The 24,149-nt window shown below is 44.6% G+C and overlaps 1 protein-coding gene across 4 annotated transcripts in view; it reads right to left on the bottom strand.

Moving 5' to 3' along the window:
* Positions 1-24,149, bottom strand: part of CENPI (centromere protein I) — a 187,857-nt gene that overhangs the window by 118,684 nt on the left and 45,024 nt on the right. For all 4 annotated transcript variants that reach the window (XM_077465193.1, XM_077465195.1, XM_077465191.1 and 1 more), the window contains exon 6: positions 7,964-8,012. In XM_077465193.1, the coding sequence (XP_077321319.1) occupies positions 7,964-8,012 (49 nt within the window). The remainder of the gene's footprint in view (positions 1-7,963; positions 8,013-24,149) is intronic.

Raw genomic sequence — 24,149 nt, 5'->3', positions numbered from 1 at the left:
TTCCAAATAACTGTTCTGCTTTATTATGACACAATTGAAGGTTTTTATACACATGATTATGTAGGTATCACATTAATATTACAACTGTACCTTTATGGTAACAAGGAGAGCAACATAGGCAGGCTAATTCTAATCAGGACGCGAAAGAATGCAAACATGTAATGAAAACATTATTAGTGCCGTGTGCACAGTGAGGGCAGTGAGCAACACACAAAATAGAATACAATTATAGACAGAACTTACAAATTTCCTTTACATGTGTCAACACAAAATAAGTGTACTTAGGAGTGGTAAACATTCCCTCTGCAAAGAGTAAAACGCTATAAAAACAAGATATTTGATTGTCCTCAAACTCTTCCACTGTGGAGCTCCTGCAAGTAGCTGCTGGGACCTGTTGGCTTGACAGCCCAGCTCCCAGTCTGTATACCAGCGCTGCTATTTCTGTGCTAAGCAGCAGTAACAGCAGTGCAAATCTAGATACACAGATTAACTGGTTAACCACTTGACTGCCAGAAGATTTATTCCGCTTCATGGCCAAGCCTTTTTTTGTGATACGGCACTTTGTTACTTTAACTGGTAATTGAAGGGTCATGCAACGATAGATAAAATTGATGATTGATTTTCCCCACAAACAGAGCTTTCTTTTGTTGGTTATTTTTTGCACTACAAACAAAAAATAAAAAATCAACAAGGGCACAATGTGTTTTACTTTCTGCTATAAAACATATTCCATAAATGAAAGTGGAGTTCCACCCATATAAAAGTCAGCAGCTACAAAAAAAGAAACGAAGCCTCGCTTCTCTTCCCAGCGCCAGCATTGTGACTGTGGGCGCCCCGGCTGCACTGCGCATGCACGAGCCATGCTGCATGCTACAATTGGCTGGGCAATCTTCTGGAACCTGTGACGTGTCCCAGAAGATTGCATGGAGGAAGGGGTGGGGGAAGAGGTGAACTTCCTTCTGGGGCAGCGTGGAGCCAGGGGAGGAAGTGGGAGCTGGATGCCCCTAAAAATACATTTTTAGGGGTATTTTAAGGGCGCTCCCCTCACCAAAAAAATGACATGCCAAATTTGGCATGTCAGGGGGTCACCACCATCAAGTCTCAAGTTAAATTTTTGGGTGCAACTCTGCTTTTTTTTTTTTTTTTTTTTAAGTTTCTTCATTTACGTGAATGTTATAGTCTCTACAACAGTCTTTCTCAACTCCAGTTCTCAAGGTGTCCCAACAGGTCATGTTTTCAGGATTTCCCTCAGATGAAACGGCTCTGGTAATTACTAAGGCAGTGAAACTGATCAAATCACCTGTGCAAAATAATGGGAAGGCTGAAAACATGACCTGTCGAGGCACCTTGAGGACTGGAGTTGAGAAACCCTGGTCTACAAAACTATGAGCTATATTTAGGTTTTTAATTTTATATATATATATATATATATATATATATATATATATATATATATATATATATATATATATATATATATATATATATATATATATATATATATATATATATACACACACACACTAGTAATGGCGATGATCACCGACTTGTAGCAGAACTGTAATATTGTGGTGGACAAACTGACACTATGTGGGAACCAGTGACACTAATACAGTGATGACTGCTAAAAATATACACTGTCACTGTACTAATGACACTGGCTGGGAAGGGGTTAAACATCAGGGGCGAACAAACGGTTAAATGTGTGCCTAGCCAGTGTTTTTATGTACCGTTTGCTGCTTTCACTAGGAGAAGAGATTGATTCTAGTCCCTGCTTTGCAGAGACACAGAATACATCCCCCCCCCCCCCCCCCCCCCCCGTGTCAGAACGGAGATAGGCTTTTCTTACATAGGCATATCTCAGCTCTCTGTGTTTTACTGACGATCGGCGGGTGCCTGGAGGACTTTGAGTGCCTGGCACCCGCAGATCGGCTTCTACTGTGATTTATCACCTGCCACTATGTAGCAGTAGATGTGCAATAGGCCGTTCAGCAAGCGGTTAAAGAGAAAAGCGAATGCTGGCCATACGCTATGCGGGGAAAAAAAAATAAAAAAATCATCCGAAATTCAGTCATTTGGACAGTTGGTTGGGTTTTCGGCCAGTTAACCACTTTCAGACCGGACCATTTTGCTGGTAAATGACCAGAGGTCTTTTTACACTTTGGCACTGCGCTGCTTTAACTGGTAATTGCGCGGTCATGCAATGTTGTACCCAAACAAAATTTTGCGTCCTTTTCTTCCCACAAATAGAGCTTTCTTTTGATGGTATTTGATTGCCTCTGCGATTTTTATTTTTTGCGATATAAACGTAAAAAGACCGCAAATTTTGAAAAAAAATGATATTTTCTACTTTTTGTTATTAGAAAAATCCAATAAACTCAATTTAGTCATACATTTAGGCCAAAATGTATTCAGCCACATGTCTTTGGTAAAAAAAAAGTCAATAATTGTATATTTATTGGTTTGCGCAAAAGTTGTCACATCTACAAACTAAGGTACGTTTTCTGGAATTTACGCAGCTTTTAGTTTACGACTGCCTATCTCATTTCTTGAGGTGCTAAAATGGCAGGGCAGTACAAAACCCCCCAAATGACCCCATTTTGGAAAGTAGACACCCTAAGGAAATTGATAAGAGGCATGTTGAGCCCATTGAATATTTTATTTTTTTGCCTCAAGCGATTGAATAATGACAAAAAAAAATTTTTTTTTTTTTTTTTTACACAAAGTTGTCACTAAATGATATATTGCTCACACATGCCATGGGCATATGTGAAATGACACCCCAAAATAAATTTTGCTGCTTCTCCTGAGTACGGGGATACCACATATGTGGGACTTTTTGGGAGCCTAGCCGCGTACGGGGCCCCGAAAACCAAGCACCGCCTTCAGGCTTTCTAAGGGCGTAAATTTTTGAGTTCACTTCTCACTACCTATTACAGTTTTGAAGGCCATAAAATGCCAAGATGGCACAAAACCCCCACAAATGACCCCATTTTAGAAAGTAGACACCCCAAGCTATTTGCTGAGAGGCATGTTGAGTCCATGGAATATTTTATATTTTGCCACAAGTTGCGGGAAAATTACAAACTTTTTTTTTTTTTTTTTTTTTTTTTCACAAAGTTGTCACTAAATGATATATTGCTCACGCATGCCATGGGCATATGTGAAATGACACCCCAAAATAAATTCTGCTGCTTCTCCTGAGTACGGGGATACCACATATGTGGGACTTTTTGGGAGCCTAGCCGCGTACGGGGCCCCGAAAACCAAGCACCGCCTTCAGGCTTTCTAAGGGCGTTACAGTTTTGAAGGCCATAAAATGCCAAGATGGCACAAACCCCCCCCAAATGACCCCATTTTGGAAAGTAGACACCCCTAAATTTAGGGGTACACTAGTGAGACTAGGTAATAAATGGCGGGTGCCCTGAAACTATAAAAAAATAACTAACCAACCAGCGTCACCTGTAACAGTTATATGGTGATCACTGGTGAAAGGGTTAACTAGGGGGCAATCAGGGGGCTTTATGCGGTAGTATATGGGGGTCCCTGGCGCTATAAAAAGCTGCGGCGAACCTAAATACCTACCTGCCTAACTAGCGTCACCTGTGACACTAATACAGCGATCAGAAAAACGATCGCTTATTAGGCTGGGTTCACACTGGAGCGATGCGGGAACGCCACGAATGCGCGGCGGGTTCCCGCATCGCATGCCTCCCGGCGGCAGTTCACACTGCCCTATGCGAACTGCTGGGAGTGTCAGTGAAATGTTACTGACACCCCCAGATCAGTTCGCATATCGCAGTGCGATCTGCAAACTCGGATCGCATGGTGTGAACACCCATGCGATCCGATTCTGCTGCGGGCCAAAAAAAGGTCCCGTGCGAATTTGCGGCGGGTGCGGCGAATGGCTGAACTCGAATCGCACAGAGATCGGATGTGATTTGCACTGCAGTGCGGTGCGAATCACATCCGTTCTCATAAACCGCTGCAATGTGAACCCAGCCTTAGTGACACTGGCGACGGGGGTGATCACGGGGTTAAACCTTTATTTGGGGGGGTTAGGGGGGTACCTTAGAACTAAAGGGGGCTAACCCTAACTGCCCTAACAGTTATTAGTCACAAATGACACCCGCCGGGTGATCAGGGGGTTAAACCTTTATTAGGTAATAAATGGCGGGTGCCCTGAAACTATAAAAAAATAACTAACCAACCAGCGTCACCTGTAACAGTTATATGGTGATCACAGGTGAAAGGGTTAACTAGGGGGCAATCAGGGGGCTTTATGCGGTAGTATATGGGGGTCCCTGGCGCTATAAAAAGCTGCGGCGAACCTAAATACCTACCTGCCTAACTAGCGTCACCTGTGACACTAATACGGCGATCAGAAAAATGATCGCTTATTAGGCTGGGTTCACACTGGAGCGATGCGGAAACGCCGCGAATCCGCGGCGGGTTCCCGCATCGCATGCCTCCCGGCGGCAGTTCACACTGCCCTATGCGAACTGCTGGGAGTGTCAGTGAAATGTTACTGACACCCCAGATCAGTTCGCATATCGCAGTGCGATCTGCAAACTCGGATCGCATGGTGTGAACACCCATGCGATCCGATTCTGCTGCGGGCCAAAAAAAGGGTCCCGTGCGAATTTGCGGCGGGTGCGGCGGGTGTGGCGAATGGCTGAACTCGAATCGCACAGAGATCGGATGTGATTTGCACTGCAGTGCGGTGCGAATCACATTCGTTCTCATAAACCGCTGCAATGTGAACCCAGCCTTAGTGACACTGGCGACGGGGGGTGATCACGGGGTTAAACCTTTATTGGGGGGGGGTTAGGGGGGCACATTAGAACTAAAGGGGGCTAACTCTAACTGCCCTAACAGTTATTACAGTCACAAATGACACCAATGCAAAAAAAAAAAAAAAAAAAAAAAAAAATGACATTGGTGTCACTGTGACTGGGGGGCAGGGGTAATTGGGGGGGTGATCGGGGGGTAAAGGGGGGGTGTGAGTGTGCCTGGCATGTTCTACTGTGTGTGTAGAGTGTTGGTGCAACTCACCGATCCGCTCTCCTCCGTGTCGGAACGAAAACTACCGACACGGAGGAGAGAATACATCACTTCCTCTCCTGTGTTTACATTACAGGAGAGGAAGTGATGTCACCGGGGATTTCCATTCGTCGAGAGCGATCGCGAGGGGGTGGCCATGAATGAATGGCCGCCCCCTCATCCCGGATCGCTCTCGACGGAATGCCGACCGCCGCAGGCACCGGGGGGGGGGCCCGATCGGGCCCCCCACCCGCGGGCAGGCAGGGACTTATATATACGCCCATATGCCTGCCCGTGCCATTCTGCCGACGTATATCGTCGTGCGGCGGTCGGCAAGTGGTTAATGGGCACAAATAGCAAATCGTTTGGGACGTTTTTGAGCAGAAAAACAAGGACAACTTTGGGAATTTTCCTCCCAACGAATTATAAATTGAAAGGTTAATGTGTTTCTCGTCCAAACTGTTTGCACTAGGTATATGTGAAAAAATAAAAAATGTATACATGTCCATTGAACGATTTATCGGTCATTACATGATGGTACTATCCTTTGCTCTCACGGCTGAATGTTTTGTTTTTTTTCTAAAATGGGTTTGAACAGTTTTTCAGATAGAGTATGGCCAGCCTTACGCACACACATGAAAAACGTGGTGCACAGGGGAGACCTATTTGCAATCACTATTAAGAGTTCCCATCCTATGAAAGTATATAAACATTAAAGTGGATCTACACCCAAAAAAGGAGAAACTCCGCTTGTCTGCCTCACCGCCAAATCCCCCCCCGGCCATATTTGGCACCTTTTTTTTTTTGGGGGGGGGGGGGGGGTGTTAAAATCTCCACCCAAAAGGGGAAGATCTGTTTGTCTGCCTCCTCCTCCATCCCTGCCATATTTGGCACCTTTTGGGGGTTGGGAGGTACAATCTCCACTTGTCTGCCTCCCCCCCCCGCCATATTTGCCACCTTTTGGGTGTTGGGGGGTACAATCTCCACCCAAAAGGGGAAACTCTTTTGGGTGTGATCACTCTCACTCTTACTGGCACATGGCACCTCATGGCAAAGAACTCTGAGGATCTGAAAATAAGAATTGCTGCTCTACATAAAGATGGCCTAGGCTATAAGAAGATTGCCAAGACCCTGAAACTGAGCTGCAGCATGGTGGCCAAGACCATACAGCGGTTCATCAAGACAGGCTCCACTCAGAACAGGCCTGGCCATGGTCGACCAAAGAAGTTGAGTGCACGTGGTCAGTGTCATATCCAGAGGTTGTCTTTGGGAAACAGACTTATGAGTGCTGCGAGCATTGCTGCAGAGGTTGAAGGGGTGGGGGTCAGACCATACGCTGCACACTGCATCAAATTGGTCTTGGGTTATTTTGAGGGGACGGCAAATTTACACTGTTATACAAGCTGTACACTCACTACTTTACATTGTAGACAAGTGTCATTTCTTCAGTGTGGTGTTATATATGTGATTCTGCACAGAACGATCACATTGTAGCACTAAATCTGGGAAGTGATTTAACAACAGATAAATCCAGATGTCATGCACCTCCTCTTCAGACTTAATTCATAGGAGGAGATGTACTAAAACTGGTGCACACAGAGCCTGGTGTAGCTCCTGCATAGTAACCAATCAGCTTCTAACTTCAGCTTGTTCAATTAAGCTTTGACAATAAAACCTGGAAGCAGGTTTCTATGCAGAGATGCACCAGATTTTGTATGCCCCAGTTTTATTAAACTCTCTCCCCCCCCCCCCCCCCCCCATAGTATGTGCCTTCACTTTTTACAAAATAGGCAGATTTCCTGCAATTCAAAAAAAGAAAAAGAAAAAAAAAGAAAAAAAAAAAAAAAGGCTCACCAATACATTTTGAACACCTTTTAACCACTACAATACAGGGCACTTTCGCCCCCTTCCTTCCCAGCCCAATTTTCAGCTTTCATCGCTCTAGCGCTTTCAGTGACAATTGCGCGGTCATGCTACACTGTACCCAAATGAAATTGTTATCATTTTGTTCGCACAAATAGAGATTTATTTTGGTGTTATTTATTCACGACTCCGGTTTTTTATTTTTTGCGATATAAGCGCAAAAAAGCGGAAATTTGGAAAAAAAAGCAATATTTTCTTTTTCCTATTTTAAAAGAAATCCAATAAAATCAAATTTTGGCATAAATTTAAGCCAAAATGTATTCTGCTACATGTTTTTGGTAAAAAAAAAATTCCGCTAAGTGTATAATAATTGGTTTGTGTGATCACGGACATATGTACGCAAATGATCATGTACATATGTGTGCAGGTGATCACGTACATATGTGTGCAGATAATCATTGGGACATGTGATTTTAGTGGGACATATGTGGGGGACATGTTTTTTTATTAGAGACATGTGTTTTTATTATTTGGGGACATGTATGTTTTGGGGACATGTGTGTTTTGGGACATAGGTGGGGACTGTGTTTACACTGTGTTGTGTGTGGTGTGTTTACACTAGGCTGGTGATCAGTGAGTAAAAAGCTGTAAAAACAGCTCATACTCACTGATCATCAGCCGGCTGCAGCGATCTGCTCTCCTCTCCTCAGCGATGACTTCTGTGTGAGGAGAGGAGGAGCAGATTGCCTAGCAACCGGCTGTTTGTTTACATCACATGACGGCCATGATTGGACACGGCCGTCATGTGATCAGGGGGGCCAATCACAGAGCCCTCCTGCCGATCTGAGATGTGCTGTGTCCGGGTGACACGAGCACATCGGGATCGCGCCGCTGCGCGGGCACGCGCAATCCCGCTACTTCTGAAGGACGTTCCTGAACGTCCTATCAGAAGTAGACGGCTCCCACCCGGCCGTATATATGAATTGGCCGGGTGGGAAGTGGTTAACAATGGACCTAAAAAATCTGCATCATCACATAAGCAGAACCCCCAACTTACCATGCTCTTTGCCAGTCAGCAGATAAAGCAGGTGACATAAAGATGGGCACTGTGGGAGAAATAAAAAAAATATTACCAAACGATATAATGAGAGATAAAATATTAGTGCCAATCTACAAATAAGATACCTCTACCAGGGTACTGGACAGTTTTTTTTTTATTTTATTTTTTTATTTATGCGTCCCATGGTTGACAAAACTGTCCATGATAAAATAAAGGAGACATGAGAATATACACAGTGATGACAGCGTTGTCGCCTAAACAGTGTAGAAGACTGTCTAAATAAATAGAACCACTTGAAGACCAGGCCTTTCCTTGTACTTTTTTGTTTACAAGTTTTTTGCTAGAAAATTACTTATAACCACCAAACATTATAGAATTTTTTTTTAGCAGAGACCCTAGTGAATAAAATGTTGATTGTTGCAATTTTTTATGTCCCACGGTATTTGCGCAGCGGTTTTTCAAAAGCAATGGTTTTAAAAAAAGTTAAAAAATACAAAATACACTTTAATTAAAAAAAAAAAAAAGAAAAAAAAAAAAAAAAAACACAAATCACAATAAATACAGCAATTTGTTTTCTAAAATATGAAAGGTGATGTTACACCGAGTAGATAGATACCCAACATGTCACACTTTAAAATAGTGCTCGCTCGTGGAATAGCGGCAAACTACGGTACTTCGAAACCTCCATAGGCGACGCTTTAACATTTTTACAGGTTACCCTTTTAGAGTTACAGGAGGAGGTCTAGCAGAAGAATTATTGCTCTTGCTCTAATGTTCGTGACGATACCTTATGTGTGTGGTGCAAACACCATTTACATATGCATGTGTGACCTACCTAAGGGTTCACTTCTGCGCATGAGCATGGATTTTTGGGGGGGGGGGGGGATAGTGCTTTAAATATTTTTTATTTATTTTTACACTGTCCCTTTAAAAAAAAAAAAAACAAACATGTAGGACTTTTATTCCTATTACAAGGAATGTAAACATCTTATGTAATAGAAATAGGGATTACAGGTCCTCTTTATGAAAAGATCTGGGGTAAAAAAATAAAAATAATTTCTCCTTGCGTTAAAAAAAAAAGAAAAAAAAAAAAAAAAAAAAAAGTCTCTTTGGGTGAGGTTTCATCACCGACATTAGAAAATTTAGCAAAAAAGTACTGTGACGGATCCAATCCCACACTCTGAGTGCTTCCGTCAGTATACCGCTTCCCAAGTCTGAATATAGATATCAGATATTCCAACCACTCACAAGCACAAAACGACACAACACTTGCTTAGCTGCTCAACATGGACTGATTTATTAGAACCAAAATGCCAAGTCTTTATAATACAGTAGAAGACTAAAACCTAGCCTAATTAGCATGAGCTAATTATCTAATCATTGACCCAGACTAGTTGTCTGAGAGACAGGACTTTTCAGGGTAAGACTTTGTCTCCTAGCTCACCGATTGACTATTCAATGCACATTACCATAAACATCAACACAGGGTTAATTAGCACAAACTACAACGTGTGGAATATCCTTACAAGCCAGACTAGACTCATTTACACAACAGACAGGTGGCTGGAGTTGATGACATTAGCATCTAACAGTTTGTGTCCCAACAGTGTGATTCAGTTAATATGGCAAACACATATCCAGTCTGTGTGTCTTGGGGGGACATGGATCTGAATCCAAGTAACACCACCTAAGGGGTCCCCAGGCATACAGCTCACAAAGCACCATTCCCCCAAATGCCAGGGCCCATAATCGCAAGGCAAGAGGCTTGCATTCTGTCCCCTCCAACAGCCTCTGTCTGTCACATTTCTCCCCTTTCGGCAGGAGACTAACACAGGAGGAGACCCCAGATGGGTTGACTCTGAAGTTAGTCAGCGATTCCAGTCCCCCAATGCCGGTATCCACACAGTGCCCCAAACAAATTGGTCCAAACAGAGTATTCAGATAATAGTAAATCGTTATTCCTGCGCTGCTCCTAGTAAAAGGTTATTTATATGAATAGCTGCATACACCGATATGGACCAAGCCGTGTCCACTAGGGAAAGTATGTAAGGAACGTTGATGTCGCACTATTCTTACCCTATTCTGGGTAGGGGGCTGTTACACCTTCTGCTCTATCTAGTAACATATAAATGACTCTCAGAACATATATATATTTGAATATAGGATATCTTCTAGATGGCTCTATATGATTAGAAATTCATTATGGTGTAGGTATTTTATAGAAAGAAATATAGAATAAGGTGCCAAGAAAAGGATTCAATTTTAAAAGTTGCACTCTTAAAAAACCATAAACACACTTGCAGAGGTGCTAACACCCAGTGATGTTGGGTGTATATAAAACTATTGGAAGTACATCATACAATTATCAAATAGTTTCCAATAATTCTTTAATTTAAATTTTAATTTAGTCTTATTTATCTATTTACAAATATTAAAATACCACTGAGCTAACTTTAATAATATATAATCATCTAATTATCCTTTTTTTGAACATTATTCTTTATATTTTTATATATTTTTTATATATTTTTTGAGATGTGGTTTGTATTTTAAAGATATATTTTTTATATTTTTATGGGTGCATCAGCAAGAGCGTCCTTCCATTCCCCGGTTTTATATTTATATATATTTTTTAATCTCTTAATGTTCCTCAATTCTGCTTGGAGATCTCTCTTTATAGGAATATAGCATTAGTAGAAACATCATAGAACCATTTGACCCAATTTTGTTAACTTAAAAAAACTCATGCCCCTGCAGATTCAGTATGTTATTCTAACCAAAAAGATGGCGGCGGCCTTAGTAGGCGACAGATTTGGCGGGAATCCGCCCACCTGACGCAAGATGGGTGTCTCTGTGAAAGGATTACTTAGTCATGAGACACCAACAACGGAAGATAGCCTGTCACTATGAAATAAATTTCCATTTATGCTTAGCAAACACTATATTGGATTATCCATCTCTCTGCATCTGCTGATCGCAGAATGGTGACAACCATGACTGCGATATGTAAAATTAGGAGCCCGCTCGACAGAGAGAAGGGGCAGTGCTTTGTATGTGGGTCTCTCTCTATATACCGAGTCTAGTGGTGTTAGAGAGATATTACACACACCGCTGACCCGGATTTCAAGAAAATGGCGGCCATAGAACCCTCTATTGGTATAACACAAAATGGCCGACCAATATTAATTAATTTACACAGACTATTTATATGCAAATTATGTCCTTTCCCAGCATTCCCTGATGAAGTCACGAGTTGTGATGCTACGCGTAGGGACAGGGAAGGACGCTGTATGCCGAATCACACTGCACGAGTTCGCTGCTCGTCGGATAAACGTTTTTAAAGAGACCTCTCGAGTACCCTACGTTTATTGCTAATAAAAATTGGATATATTTTAAAAGACCTACTACACTATGGTTTGCTTTCTCTGATTAAACTGGGCTCTATGGAGATAAACTAAAGGAGGATAGTGGAGCTGGAGAGAGGAGTCTTAAAGTGACCTGCACCTGTGCTGTGACCATTTTCTTGCCAAATGTGCTTTTGTGCAGAGAGTGAAGGAGAGATGCAGATCCAGAAAGAGGAGCCTTAAAAGGGACCCTCACTTATACACTTTTGTCTCCTTGCCTTGAGGTAAGGGGCCATTACTCAAGTGTGTTGACACAGTGAAGAGAACACTGGGAAGTGGTTACCGGATTCGCATGCACATTGGTTATCACGGAAAAGCATGTGCACTTTAACCACTTCAGCCCCGGACCAATTTTCAGCCTAAGGACCAGAGGTCTTTTTACAATTTCGCACTGCAATGCTTTAACTGGTAATTGTGCAGTCATGCAATGTTGTACCCAAACGAAATTTGCATCCTTTTCTTCCCACAAATAGAGCTTTCTTTTGATGGTATTTGATTACCTCTGCAATTTTTATTTTTTGCGATGTAAATGGAAAAAGACCGAAAATTTTGAGAAAAAAAAGATATATTTTCTAATTTTTGTTATAAGAAAAATCGAATAAACTCAATTTTAGTCATACATTTAGGGCAAAATGTATTCAGCCACATGTCTTTAGTAAAAAAAATGTCAATAAGCGTATATTTATTGGTTTGCGCAAAAGTTATAGCGTCTACAAACTAGAGTACATTTTCTGGAATTTACACAGCTTTTAACCACTTCAATACCGGGCACTTAAACACCTTCCTGCCCAGACCAATTTTGAGCTTTCAGCGCTGTCGCACTTTGAATGACAATTGCGCGGTCATGCTACACTGTACCCAAATTAAATTTGTATCATTTTTTTCCCACAAATAGAGCTTTCTTTTGGTGGTATTTGATCACCTCTGCGGTTTTTATTTTTTGCTAAACAAATAAAAAAATACCGAAAATTTTGAAAAAAATAATGTTTTTTTTTGTTTCAGTTTCAAAACTTTGCAAATAAGTAAGTTTTCTCCTTCACTGATGGGCACTGATGGGGTTACACTGATGGGCAATGATAATGCGGCACTGATGGGCACCGATGAGGCGGCACCAATGAAGTGGCACTGATGAGGTGGCATTGATGGACACCGATATGTGGCACTGATAGGCGGCACTGATGGGTGGCACTGATGAGCGACACGGATGGGCACTGATAGGTGGCACAAATTGGCATGGATAGGTGGCACAGGTGGGCATGGGTTAGGTGGCACAGGTGGGCATGGGTAGGCAGCACAGGTGGGCATGGGTAGGCACCGATAGGCGGCACAGATGGGAACTGATAGGCGGCATTGTATTATAATATATTATACTAATGGATGCCAATCAATAATGCATGCCAATCAGTGATGCCCATTGTAGGCACTGATTGGCATCCATTATGGGCACTGATTGGCATCCATTGTGGCACTGATTGCAATCCCTGGTGGTCTAGGGTGGCATACCTTGTCCTTGGCATCCCTGGTGGTCTAGTGGCGTCCCTGGTGGTCCAGTGTGGGCATCCTCGAGGGGGCTGTGCTGATAATCGATCAGCACAGACCCCCCCTGTCAGAGGAGCAGCCGATTGGCTCTCCTCTACTCGCGTCTGACAGACGCGAGTGAGGAAAAGCCGATCACCGGCTTTTCCCATTTACACTGTGATCAGCCGTGATTGGACACGGCTGATCACGTGGTAAAGAGTCTCAGTCGGAGACTCTTTACCGAGATCGTAGTTGCCGGGTGTCAGACTGACACCCCGCAACAACGATCGCCGCGATGCGCGCCCCCGGGGGCGCGCAGCGGCTCATAATCCTGATCACGTCATATGACGTCCGGTCAGGATTATGAAACCACTTTGCCGCCGTCTATTTGCTATAGGGCGGGCGGCAAGTGGTTAATTTATGACTGCCTATCTCATTTCTAAAAAGGCAGGGCAGTACAACCCCCCCCCCCCCCCCCAAATGACCCCATTTTGGAAAGTAGACACCCCAAGGAAATTGCTGAGGGGCATGTTGAGCCCATTGAATATTTTTTTTTTGTCCCAAGTGATTGAATAATGACACACAAAAAAAAAAGTTTACAAAAAGTTGTCATTAAATGATATATTGCTCACACATGCCATAGTTATATGTGGAATTGCACCCCAAAATATATTCTGCTGCTTCTCCTGAGTACGGGGATACCACATATGTGGGACTTTTTGGGAGTCTAGCCACGTACGGCACCCCGAAAACCAATCACTGTCTTCAGGATTTCTAAGGGTGCAAATTTTTGATTTCACTCCTCACTACCTATCACAGTTTCGAAGGCCATAAAATGCCAAAATAGCACAACCCCCCCCCCCCCCAAATGACCCCATTTTGGAAAGTAGACACCCCAAGCTATTTACTGAGAGGCATGTTGAGTCCATGAAATATTTTATATTACAATTTTTTTTTTTTTTTTTTTGCACACAGTTGTCACTAAATGATATATTGCTCAGACATGCTATGGGCATAAGTCAAATTATACCCCAAAATAAATTCTGCTGCTTCTCCCGAGTACGGGGATACCACATGTGGGGGACTTTTTGGGAGCCTAGCCACGTACGGGACCCCGAAAACCAAGCACTGCCTTCCAGGTTTAAATATAAAACGCTACCAAAAAAAACTGTTAGCGATCGCAGGGATCAGGCCTGACTCTGCGATTGCTGCAGTTATGTGTTTAGTGTTTTGTAAGTGACAGTGATCGATACTGCACTTGGGTGGGCTGGGCGGAGGGGCAAAACGCAGGTGCTAGCAGGTAACTGGGCTGATCATGCTAACAATGCGTTTTTTTGGAACCCTAAACTGCTGGGGACGCTAGTATAGATCTGATCAGATCAGATATTGATCTGTTCAGATACTATACCACTACAGGAGGTTTATGCTTTGCGCGTGGGTGTTAGCGGTACTGGCACTAACCTAGCGCTGCCTGGGGCGACGCAGACCCTGACCCTAAAACCTAATTGATATTACCCGCCGGGTGATCAGGGGGTTAAACCTTTATTGGGTAATAAATGGTGGGTGCCCTGATGCTATAAAAAGCAAACTAACCAGAGTCACTCGTAACACTTATACGGTGATCACTGGTGAAAGGGTTAACTAGGGGCAATCAGGGGGTTCAAATTTTTATTAGGTAGTATATGGGGGGTCCCTGGCGCTATATAAAAACCTGACGGGGAACCCAAATAACTAACTGGCTAACCAGCATCACCAGTGACACTTATACTGTGGTATACTCGCTGGTGAAAGGGTTAACTAGGGGCAATCAGGGGGTTAAAACCATTATTGGGTAGTATATGGGGGTACCTAGCGCTATAAAAACCTGGCGGTGAACCTAAAAAAAATAACTAGCTACCTAGCGACACTAATGCAGCGATCAGAAAAACAATCGCTTAGTGACACTGGCAAAAGGGGGTGAAAGGGTTAACTCTAGGGGCAATCAGGGGGTTAAACCTTTATTGGGGGGTGGTAGGGGCCTACCCTGGACCCAAAACTAACTGCCCTGACACTTTTTACTGTCACAACTGTCACTGAATGCAGTGATCAGTAAATAAATGATCACTGCAATCAGTGACACTGTGACTGGGAGGGGGGGCGGGGGGTGGGTTTGTGTGCCTGTGTGTGCCTACATGTTAGTGTAGTGTTTTGTGCACTTACTTTCAGTGTTTTCCTCGTAGTCCGGTCAAAAAAACCGCCCCGAGGAGAATGACATCACTTCCTCCCTGCCTGTGTTTACTATACACAGCGGGAGGAAGCTTCTCATTCGCCAGGAGCGATCGAGAGGGGGTGGCCAGAAACCAACGGCCATCCCCTCATCCCGGATCGCTCCTGAAGTGAAACGGACCGCCGCATCCAGCGGGAGGGGGTCCGATCGGACCCTCCACCCGCTGGAAGGCAAGCACGTACATGTACGTGCTTGTGCCTGTACATGCCATTCTGATGACGTACATTGGCATGCGGCGGTCCTTAAGTGGTTAAGAGACTTTTTTTCTCTTTCTTGTTGAACTTTGGTGTCTTTTCTTTTATATATATATATTTTTACACACCCTGCTTTCCATTAGCTCTGTAGGGTGTTTATCAAAATATTTTTGTTCATTTATTTATTGTTCACTACAAATTACTATTGTTTGGACTCTTTTTATACATTTTTTTAGATTTTTTGCAGTCTTTGAGGTTAGTGCATGGGACCAGTTTACACTCGTCACTGAAGTTCCACACGCACAATTTGTTCTTAAAATCATTCACTTTACTCTTATTTTCTTTTTTGGATATACAAATTTTACGCACCCAGTGCGATACCCATTTCTCCACATTAATACAATTTCTTTTGGATCATCTATACTTTTGGTTGTTAACACCTCTGTAGGGTGTTTCAATTTCTGACACATTGCACTTTATATTTATTAATGTTTTTTTATTAATGTTTCTAGGACTTCAAATCTGAGTGTGATACCCATTATCCCACATTAATAAAACATTTTTGGATCATTTATACTTTAGTGTGTTAGCACCTCTGTAGGGCGTTTACATTTTGTCACTTTTGCACTTTATATTTATTTTGACACTTCACATATCTTACTATATTTAACATTGTTATTAATACCTTTACAATACCAGCCAACACTAGGCAATATATTAATGAATCCGTTTTTAGTTCTGTTTAGCATATTTGAAGTAGTTGCACTTACCTGATGAGCACGGGGCACCTTTCTTTCACGCAATATTGATGTAATTTAACCACTGGAGATCCGCGCTATAGCCGAATGACGGCTACAGCGCAGACCTGCTTTGCCGGGACGACGTCTATTGACGTCGTCCCGTGCACGAGCGGCCTGCGCGGCACGCTCTGTGGTCAGCGAGTCTATGAGACTCGCCTGATCACGGATCGGAGCAAGGGGTCGATTCCCGACCCCTTACCACGTGATCAGCTGTCAACCAATGACAGCTGATCATGTGACACAACAGAACCGGTAATTGGCTATTTTTCCTCCTCACGCTGACAGCGCGAGGAGAAAAGAAAAAAGCTGATCACCGGCGGCCGCGAGAGGGACTTTAGTCCCGATCACAGCCAGCTCATCAGTGCCCACCTGCCCCCTAGATATTAAAAAAGTGCCACCCATCAGTGCCCATAGTGCCACCCATCAGTGCCCACAATCTGCCTCAACAACAGTGCTGCACCTCAGTGCCACATATCCGTACCCATCAGTGTCATCTACCAGTTCCCATCAGTGCCCAGTGCCACCCAACAGTGCCACCTATCAGTGCCCATCAGTCCCATCTATCAGTGGTACCCATCAGTGCCACCCGTGCCACCTTAACTGTGCCTATCAGTGCCCACCAGTGCCGCCTCATCAGAGCATTTCAATGAAGAAGAAAAATGACCTGTTTGCAAAATTTTATAACAAACTATTAAACATTTTTTTTTTTTGCATCTTTTTTGTTTGTTTAGCAAAAAATAAAACTCCCAGCTGTAATTAAATACCACCAAAAGAAAGCTCTATTTGTGGGGAAAAAAATGATAAAAATGTCATTTGGGTACAGTGTTATAGGGCCCCGCAATTGTCATTCAGAGGGGGGTTTAAGTGCCCAGTAAGCAAGTGGTTAAACACATAAGTTAAGAGTTGAAAAGTTATATGTATACAATAGTTGCCTCCGTAGGGCGTTTATTTTTTTTTATAATGCGGTAACATCCAACACTAACACACTTCCGATAGTTTTATATACACCCAACATCACTGGGTGTTAGCACCTCTGCAAGTGTGTTTATGTTTTTTTTTAAGAGTGCAACTTTTAAAATGGAGTCCTTTTCTTGGCACCTTATTCTATAGTTCTTTCTATAAAATACCTACACCATAATGAATTTCTAATCATATAGAACCATCTAGAAGATATCATATATTCAAATATATATGTTCTGAGAGTCATTTATATGTTACTAGATAGAGTAGAAGGTGTAACAGCCCCCTACCCAGAATAGGGTAAGAATAGCGCGACATCAACTTTCCTTACAGAGTATTCCTCACCCAGCCAACCTCTGCCTCTCTCAGAGAACATATCCGCAGCTGGGGAGAGGCCTGGACTGACCCTTCTCCCTGGAGTCTTTTCAGCCCCTGGAGAGAAGTAGGGCTGAAACTATTATTATCGTTGTCAACGATTTTCATTATCGATTAGTTGGTCCGCACCATGCAATCCGCGGCCTTTCGCCGCGGCTTCGGCCTAGCTCCGGAGCTGGCGGCCATCTTGGTACACCCGTTGGCGGCGAGCTGCGCGCTGACGTCACCCCCAGCGCGTTGTTCAGCCTGTGTCAGCCCAAGTGAAGGAATTCTGGAGGAGTCACGCTGGATGCCTTGCCTGCCCTCATTCAAAACGTCTTTTATGCAGGTACCACTACATTTATTACCTAATCTAACCTAATAACTAACTACTATCTATTAGATAGTAGTTAGTTATCTAATCCTATCTAAGCCTTTCCACTTGCTCGGCACAGCCACATTGTTGATTTAAATAAAAAGGTACAACACGATCTCTCCCCCCCAATAAAATGCAGCTTTTTACAAGCATAAAAACTTAGCATATCACTGACGATTTGCGCCAATAGGCATCCCGGGACTCATCACGGCGGTCTGTTTGGAGGAACTTTGGCGAGCTTGGCGCAAATCATCAGTGATATGCTGACTATGTTTTTATGCTTGTAATAAGCTAATTGGGGGGGAGATAGTGTTATACCTTTTATTTAAATAACCATTGTGGCTGTGGGGGGAGGGGATAGCGTTATTTTTTTTGCTGATCCAATCCATGACTCTGATCCGAGGAACGATCCGATCTGTGAGTTTTGTTGATCCGTTTGCACCCCTAGTCCGCACCTTCCCCCCTGCTGGTCCGTTAGAATCCTGTGTATCCTCCCGTGTCCTACGCACCACGTCCATGAGCACGCAGCTACGCCTGCTTGCATTCTCCACCCAGCCGACGTCAGACCAGCAACGCGCCAGCACTGCTTTCGGCTCCTCCTCCCCCCAGCAGCCTTCACATAGACCCGCCGCAGAGCGCAGGCGTGGCGAGCCCTCGCCGGGCCGCTTTCCAGCGCTACCGTGATTGGAGGTTGTGCTCTGCACATGCGTGCATCCATCTCCCGGCTTCGGGGTGCCCTTCGCTCCATTCGGAGGAGTCGGCCGAGTCACGTGTGGCGGGTCCGGACTGAGACTCCGCCCCGGCACACCGAGGAGGAACCGCTGTCACCATGAAGGAGTAAGAAAACCCGAGACACCAGAGGGGGGGAACGGCACTGAGAGGAGGTGGGGCAGTGACACCATGTGAGAGGGGAGGAATGTGTCATCTATACGGGGGGGGGGGGGGGGGGACACGTGTATGTATGTATATATATATATATATATATATATATATATATATATATATATATATATATATATATATAATCTCCCTTTTCAGTTTTTTTTTTTTAAATCCAATTAATCGAAAAAATAATCAGCCGATTAATCGATTATGAAAATAATCATTAGTTGCAGCCCTAGAGAGAAGACAGGGTGACTGGGCTCACTCCAAGTTGTTGGGGATCTGGGCTGACCGCCAGCATCCCTGGGGTATACAAGTGGAGACTGAAGTTCCATCCATCGATATCGGCTCAAGCTGCAGTTGTGTGTAGGGGCCAGTAGCATTCTGTCCTGTTAGCACTTCAGCTGAGGACACCACATCATCCACCCCAGCTGACTTTTGGGGAGTCAGGCCGACTGCCCTGGCTCCCTGGAGCTCTGCAGCCATTACCAGTGCTGGGCAGAGGTTGGTAGCACACTGCCCGGTTGCCAGCGCTTCAGCTGGCTTGGTGTCATCATTCTGGCGCGCCGTCTGCTGTTGGAACTCCCTTTCACTGGTATTGTCTCCCAGGTGCATGAACCCTTGTTGGGGAGGGAAAATGTCTGCTTCTCGTCCCTTCATCTCTGAAATCCACTGGGGGAGAGGGACCATCACCTCCTCACCTTGGGCCTCCGAAACTGCCACAGGTGTGGAGCAGGGGTCTGAAGTACTCTGTCCTGCTGCAAGTACTTGAGCAGGTGATGCATAATCTATAACATCCTCTGATGAACAGTCCATTAAATCCATAAATTCTGTAATCTGTGGCTGAAGAGATGAGCCAACTGCCCCAGCTCCCTGGAACTCCACAGTTGCTGCTGGTGCTGGGCAGAGTTTAATAGCACTCTGCCCTGTTGCCAGCACTTCTGCTGGGGGCTCCACATCATCCGCTTCAGCTGTTAGGGCAAGAGGCTGGATTCCTCCACTCACAAACTGTGTAGCTGCCACTGGGGAGGTGAGCTGGCTGCTTCCCTTTCCGTTCCCTCATCTGGCTGCTGGGATGACATGTCTGTAGTACTGTCTCCCAGGTGCACAGATCTTTGCTGGGGAGGAAAGACTGCTTTCTTCACCCTGGCTGACAGTTGAGGAGGGACAACAAACACCTCCTCTCCCTTCTGCTGCTGGGAAGTGATCGTTACCTTCTCACCCTGAGCCTCCGGGACTGCCACAGATGTGGGGCAGAGGTCTTGGACCCTCTGCCCAGTGACCAGCGCTTCAGCTGGGGAAGTTCCTTGTAACTCCACAGATACTGCTGTTGGTGCTGGGCAGAGCACAGTGAAGTTAATACCAGCTCTTCTGCTGGAGGCTCATCAGGTTCTTCTTCCTCAGCATGAAAGTCTATCAAATCCCCTGTAACTGCAACTGGTGTCTGGGGATAGAGTTTCACCATCTCCTGTCCGTGGAACCCAGAAGATGCCAGTGCTGGGCAGAGGTTAGCAGAGCTCTGTCACCCATTGCTCCTGGGGCCGCTCTCCCAGGAATGCCATCTGCAATGCCCGTTGGTCACTGGCCCGTTGCTCTTGGGTTGGAAAGCCCCGTTTTATACCAGCGAGCTGGAGGGCTGCAATCCAGAGCTCCATCCGAATCTGCTGCCTGAGCTCCAGGTATTCATCCTCAGACACAGTCCTGGTGCATGCTGAAAGGATGATCCGCAGCAGCCCGGGAACTCTGATGCCAGGTCCATATCTGACCTAAGTCTGCTATCCTGAACTTGGATCCCAGTGGAGATTTGGATGTCCCAGACTGCAGAACGTGTCCCACTGCTTGCCAACAATGTGACAGATCCAATCCCACACTCCGATTGAGTGCTTCCGTCAGTATACCGCTTCCTAAGTCTGAATATAGATATCAGATATTCCAACCGCTCACAAGCACAAAACAAGAGGACACTTGCTTAGCTGCTCAACATGGACTGATTTATTAGAACCAAAATGCCAAGTACTTCTAAATACAGTAGAAGACTAAAACCTAGCCTAATTAGCATGAGCTAATTATCTAATCATTGACCCAGACTAGTTGTCTGAGAGATAGGACTTTTCAGGGTAAGACTTTGTCTCCTAGCTCACTGACTGACTATTCAATACACATTACCATAAACATAAACACAGGGTTTATTAGCACAAACAACGTGTGGAATATCCTTGCAAGCCAGACTAGACTCATTTACACAAACAGGTGGCTGGAGTTGATGACATTAGCATCTAACAGTTTGTGTCCCAACAGTGTGATTCAGTCTATTGCTAATATGGCAAATACATATCCAGAGTCTGTGTGTCTTGGGGGGACATGGATCTGAATCCAAGTAACACCACCTCAGGGGTCCCCGGGCATACAGTTCACAAAGAGCACCGTTCCCCCAAATGCGAGGGCCCATAATCCCAAGGCAAGAGGCTCGCATTCTGTCCCCTCCAACAGCCTCTCTCCCGGCTAGGTCTGTCACAAGTACCGTATTTATTGGCGTACAAAATGTGTCGGCGTATAACACGCACCCCAAGTTTAGGAGGGAAGTTTAAGGGGAGAAAAAAAAAAAACTTACATTTTAAAATGCCCATCAATGCAGCCTTGCCCATCATTGCAGAATGATAAGTGTCCGGCTGAAGCCCTGCCCAAGTGTCCGGCTGAAGCCCTGCCCAAGTGTCCGGCTGAAGCCCTGCCCAAGTGTCCGGCTGAAGCCCTGCCCAAGTGTCCGGCTGAAGCCCTGCCCAAGTGTCCGGCTGAAGCCCTGCCCAAGTGTCCGGCTGAAGCCCTGCCCAAGTGTCCGGCTGAAGCCCTGCCCAAGTGTCCGGCTGAAGCCCTGCCCAAGTGTCCGGCTGAAGCCCTGCCCAAGTGTCCAGCTGAAGCCCTGCCCAAGTGTCCAGCTGAAGCCCTGCCCAAGTGTCCAGCTGAAGCCCTGCCCAAGTGTCCAGCTGAAGCCCTGCCCAAGTGTCCAGCTGAAGCCCTGCCCAAAATTGCAGCATGATCTTTTAAATTATTGCGCCGCTGAGATAGACAGAGCCGGATGTCCTGTGTATTCAGCTCCTCTTGGATCGTCTCGCAGTCCCGCCCAGTTCCACCCCTTGGTCCGGCCAGGCTCCTATGATGGACACAACATCGGTCCAATGGCGGGATATAAAGGCTAGGAGGCGGGACTAGGCATGATTGCAAGCGGAGCCGAGCCTAGCCGAATACACTCGGCTCTGTCTATTTCAGCGGTGCCCATTCCCTCCTTACCCTCAGAGGCAGCAGTTCGGCGTATAACTTGCACCCACGATTTTCTCCTAATTTTAAGGGAAAAAAAGTGTGTGTTATACGCCGATAAATACGGTCATTTTTCTCCTTTACTGATGTGTGTTGATGAGGCTGTAATGATGTGCATTAATGAGGAGGCATTAATTGGCACTGTTGATCAGTGCCCCGATTATCAGTGTAGATGTCCCCTTTCACGCTTGATGGTTACCGGCTCTCCCTCTCCTCACGCTGTGACAGTCCGCGGGAAAGAAATGCTGATAACTGGCAAGTTTGTTTACACTGTGGTCAGCTGTGATTGGGCACAGCAGATCACATGGTAAAAGGCAGCTGTGATTGGTCCTTTACCCCGATCACAGAGCACACTGCATGCGCACCGCTGTGGTCATGCAGGGGAAGTGGATCTGAACTGGACGATCGTGCTGTAGCCGTCATTCGGCTATAGCTCGCTCAAGAAGGGGGGTTAACTGGCAATTGCATGGTCATGCAACACTGTACACAAACAAATTTTATATTTTTTCCCCCCACAAATAGAGCTTTCTTTTGGTGATGTTTGATCATCACTGGGTTTTTGATTTGTATTATATAAAGCTACTTTCACACTGGGGCAGGGCGTTAGCGGTAAAGCGCTGCTAGTTTTAGCAGCGCTTTACCGCTGTTATAGTTGCGCTTTTATCCCCGCTAGCGGCTGAATAACGCGTTAAAAGCGCATGCAAAACTCCACTGGCAAATTGTTTTTCAGGTGCTTCGACAGCGGTGCTCATTGATTTCAATAGGCAGGGGCGGTTTAGGAGTGGTGTATACATCGCTCCCCTCCACCGCCCCAAACACGCTACTTGCAGGACTTTTTTTTCCCCGTCCTGCAAGAGCACCGCCCCAGTGTGAAACCACTTGGGCTTTCACACTGGGGTGGATTTAGAGGCGCTTTTTGGGCAAAAACGCCTGAAAAGCGCCCCAGTGTGAAAGGGGTCTAAAACGGGGGGGGGGGGGGGGGGTAAAAAGACTTGGAGGAAAAAAAATAATAAAAATAAAAAAATAATAAAAACATTTATCTGTAAAAAAAAGTATCCAATAAAACATATCCAATAAAATGGAATTTCTTCATAAATTTAGGCCAAAATTTATTCTGCTACATATCAAAAAAATGAATTCCAATAAGTGTATATTGATTGGTTTGAGTGAACGTTCCAGTTGCACAAATTATGGTATATACTGTATATCTGAAATTTGATCAATCCTGTACTATACGGCCAATCTAATTTCTTGAGGCCTGAAAATACCAGGACCGTACAAATACAATTAATGATTTTTTTTTTTACCCATTTTCTTTTTGCCATACTGTCACCATTGCAGTACAGCATTGTCATTATGACTGGTGTGGCAGTGATCAGGGATACCAACTGATGACAGGTGTAAAAAAAATAAAAAATAAAAAGATACATTTTTTTTTTTATACATTTTTTTTTACATCCTGTCATCATAGTAACACTAATTCTCTGGAGGGGGTGGTGATCTGGGCGTTTATTGCTTATCAAGCGACGATCACTGTATAAGCAATATTTTTAGCTATGACCAGGTGCGCGTGCCACTAAAGTCCCGTACACACACACGATACAAAAACTGGAAAGTAAAATTTCGTCCAAATGAACGATCTGCTGATTTTTGGATTGTTCGTATGGCGCTTTCGGCAGCCAGTTACGATTTTTTGTACAACAAAAGCCTGATGTGCAGACTATAACATTTTAATCGTACGTGAACACTACATCCGATTTTCGGATAATTAGTATGGTTTTCATCTGAAAAAAAATCGTAAGAGCAAGACTACGCATGCTCAGAAACGAAATAACACATACAAAACAATTCAACACATTACATCTCTTCCCAAGCGGAATTCTGTCGTACGAAAATTTTTATGGCGACCAAAAAACGGACCAACGGTTGTCCGAAAATCTGATCGTGTGTATGAAGCTTTGAAAATGGGTGCAAGTCCACAATGTCCACTGCTAAGAGTGTTGGTCTGGGCGGGAGCTTGTCCCAGCTCCTGTGATCCCTGAATGTGAAGGAAGGTCTCCCTCTGGCCGTATGTCTGTACAATCCCTGTAATAGATAAGTGGCAACCTCAGCCTGGA

This window comes from Lithobates pipiens, unplaced genomic scaffold, assembly GCF_037356315.1.
Source record: "Lithobates pipiens isolate NorthernLeopardFrog02 unplaced genomic scaffold, aLitPip1_a1.2 Scaffold_1, whole genome shotgun sequence".
In the NCBI taxonomy this organism is placed as follows: Eukaryota; Metazoa; Chordata; class Amphibia; order Anura; family Ranidae; genus Lithobates; species Lithobates pipiens.
This window is presented reverse-complemented; position numbering and strand designations above follow the sequence as displayed.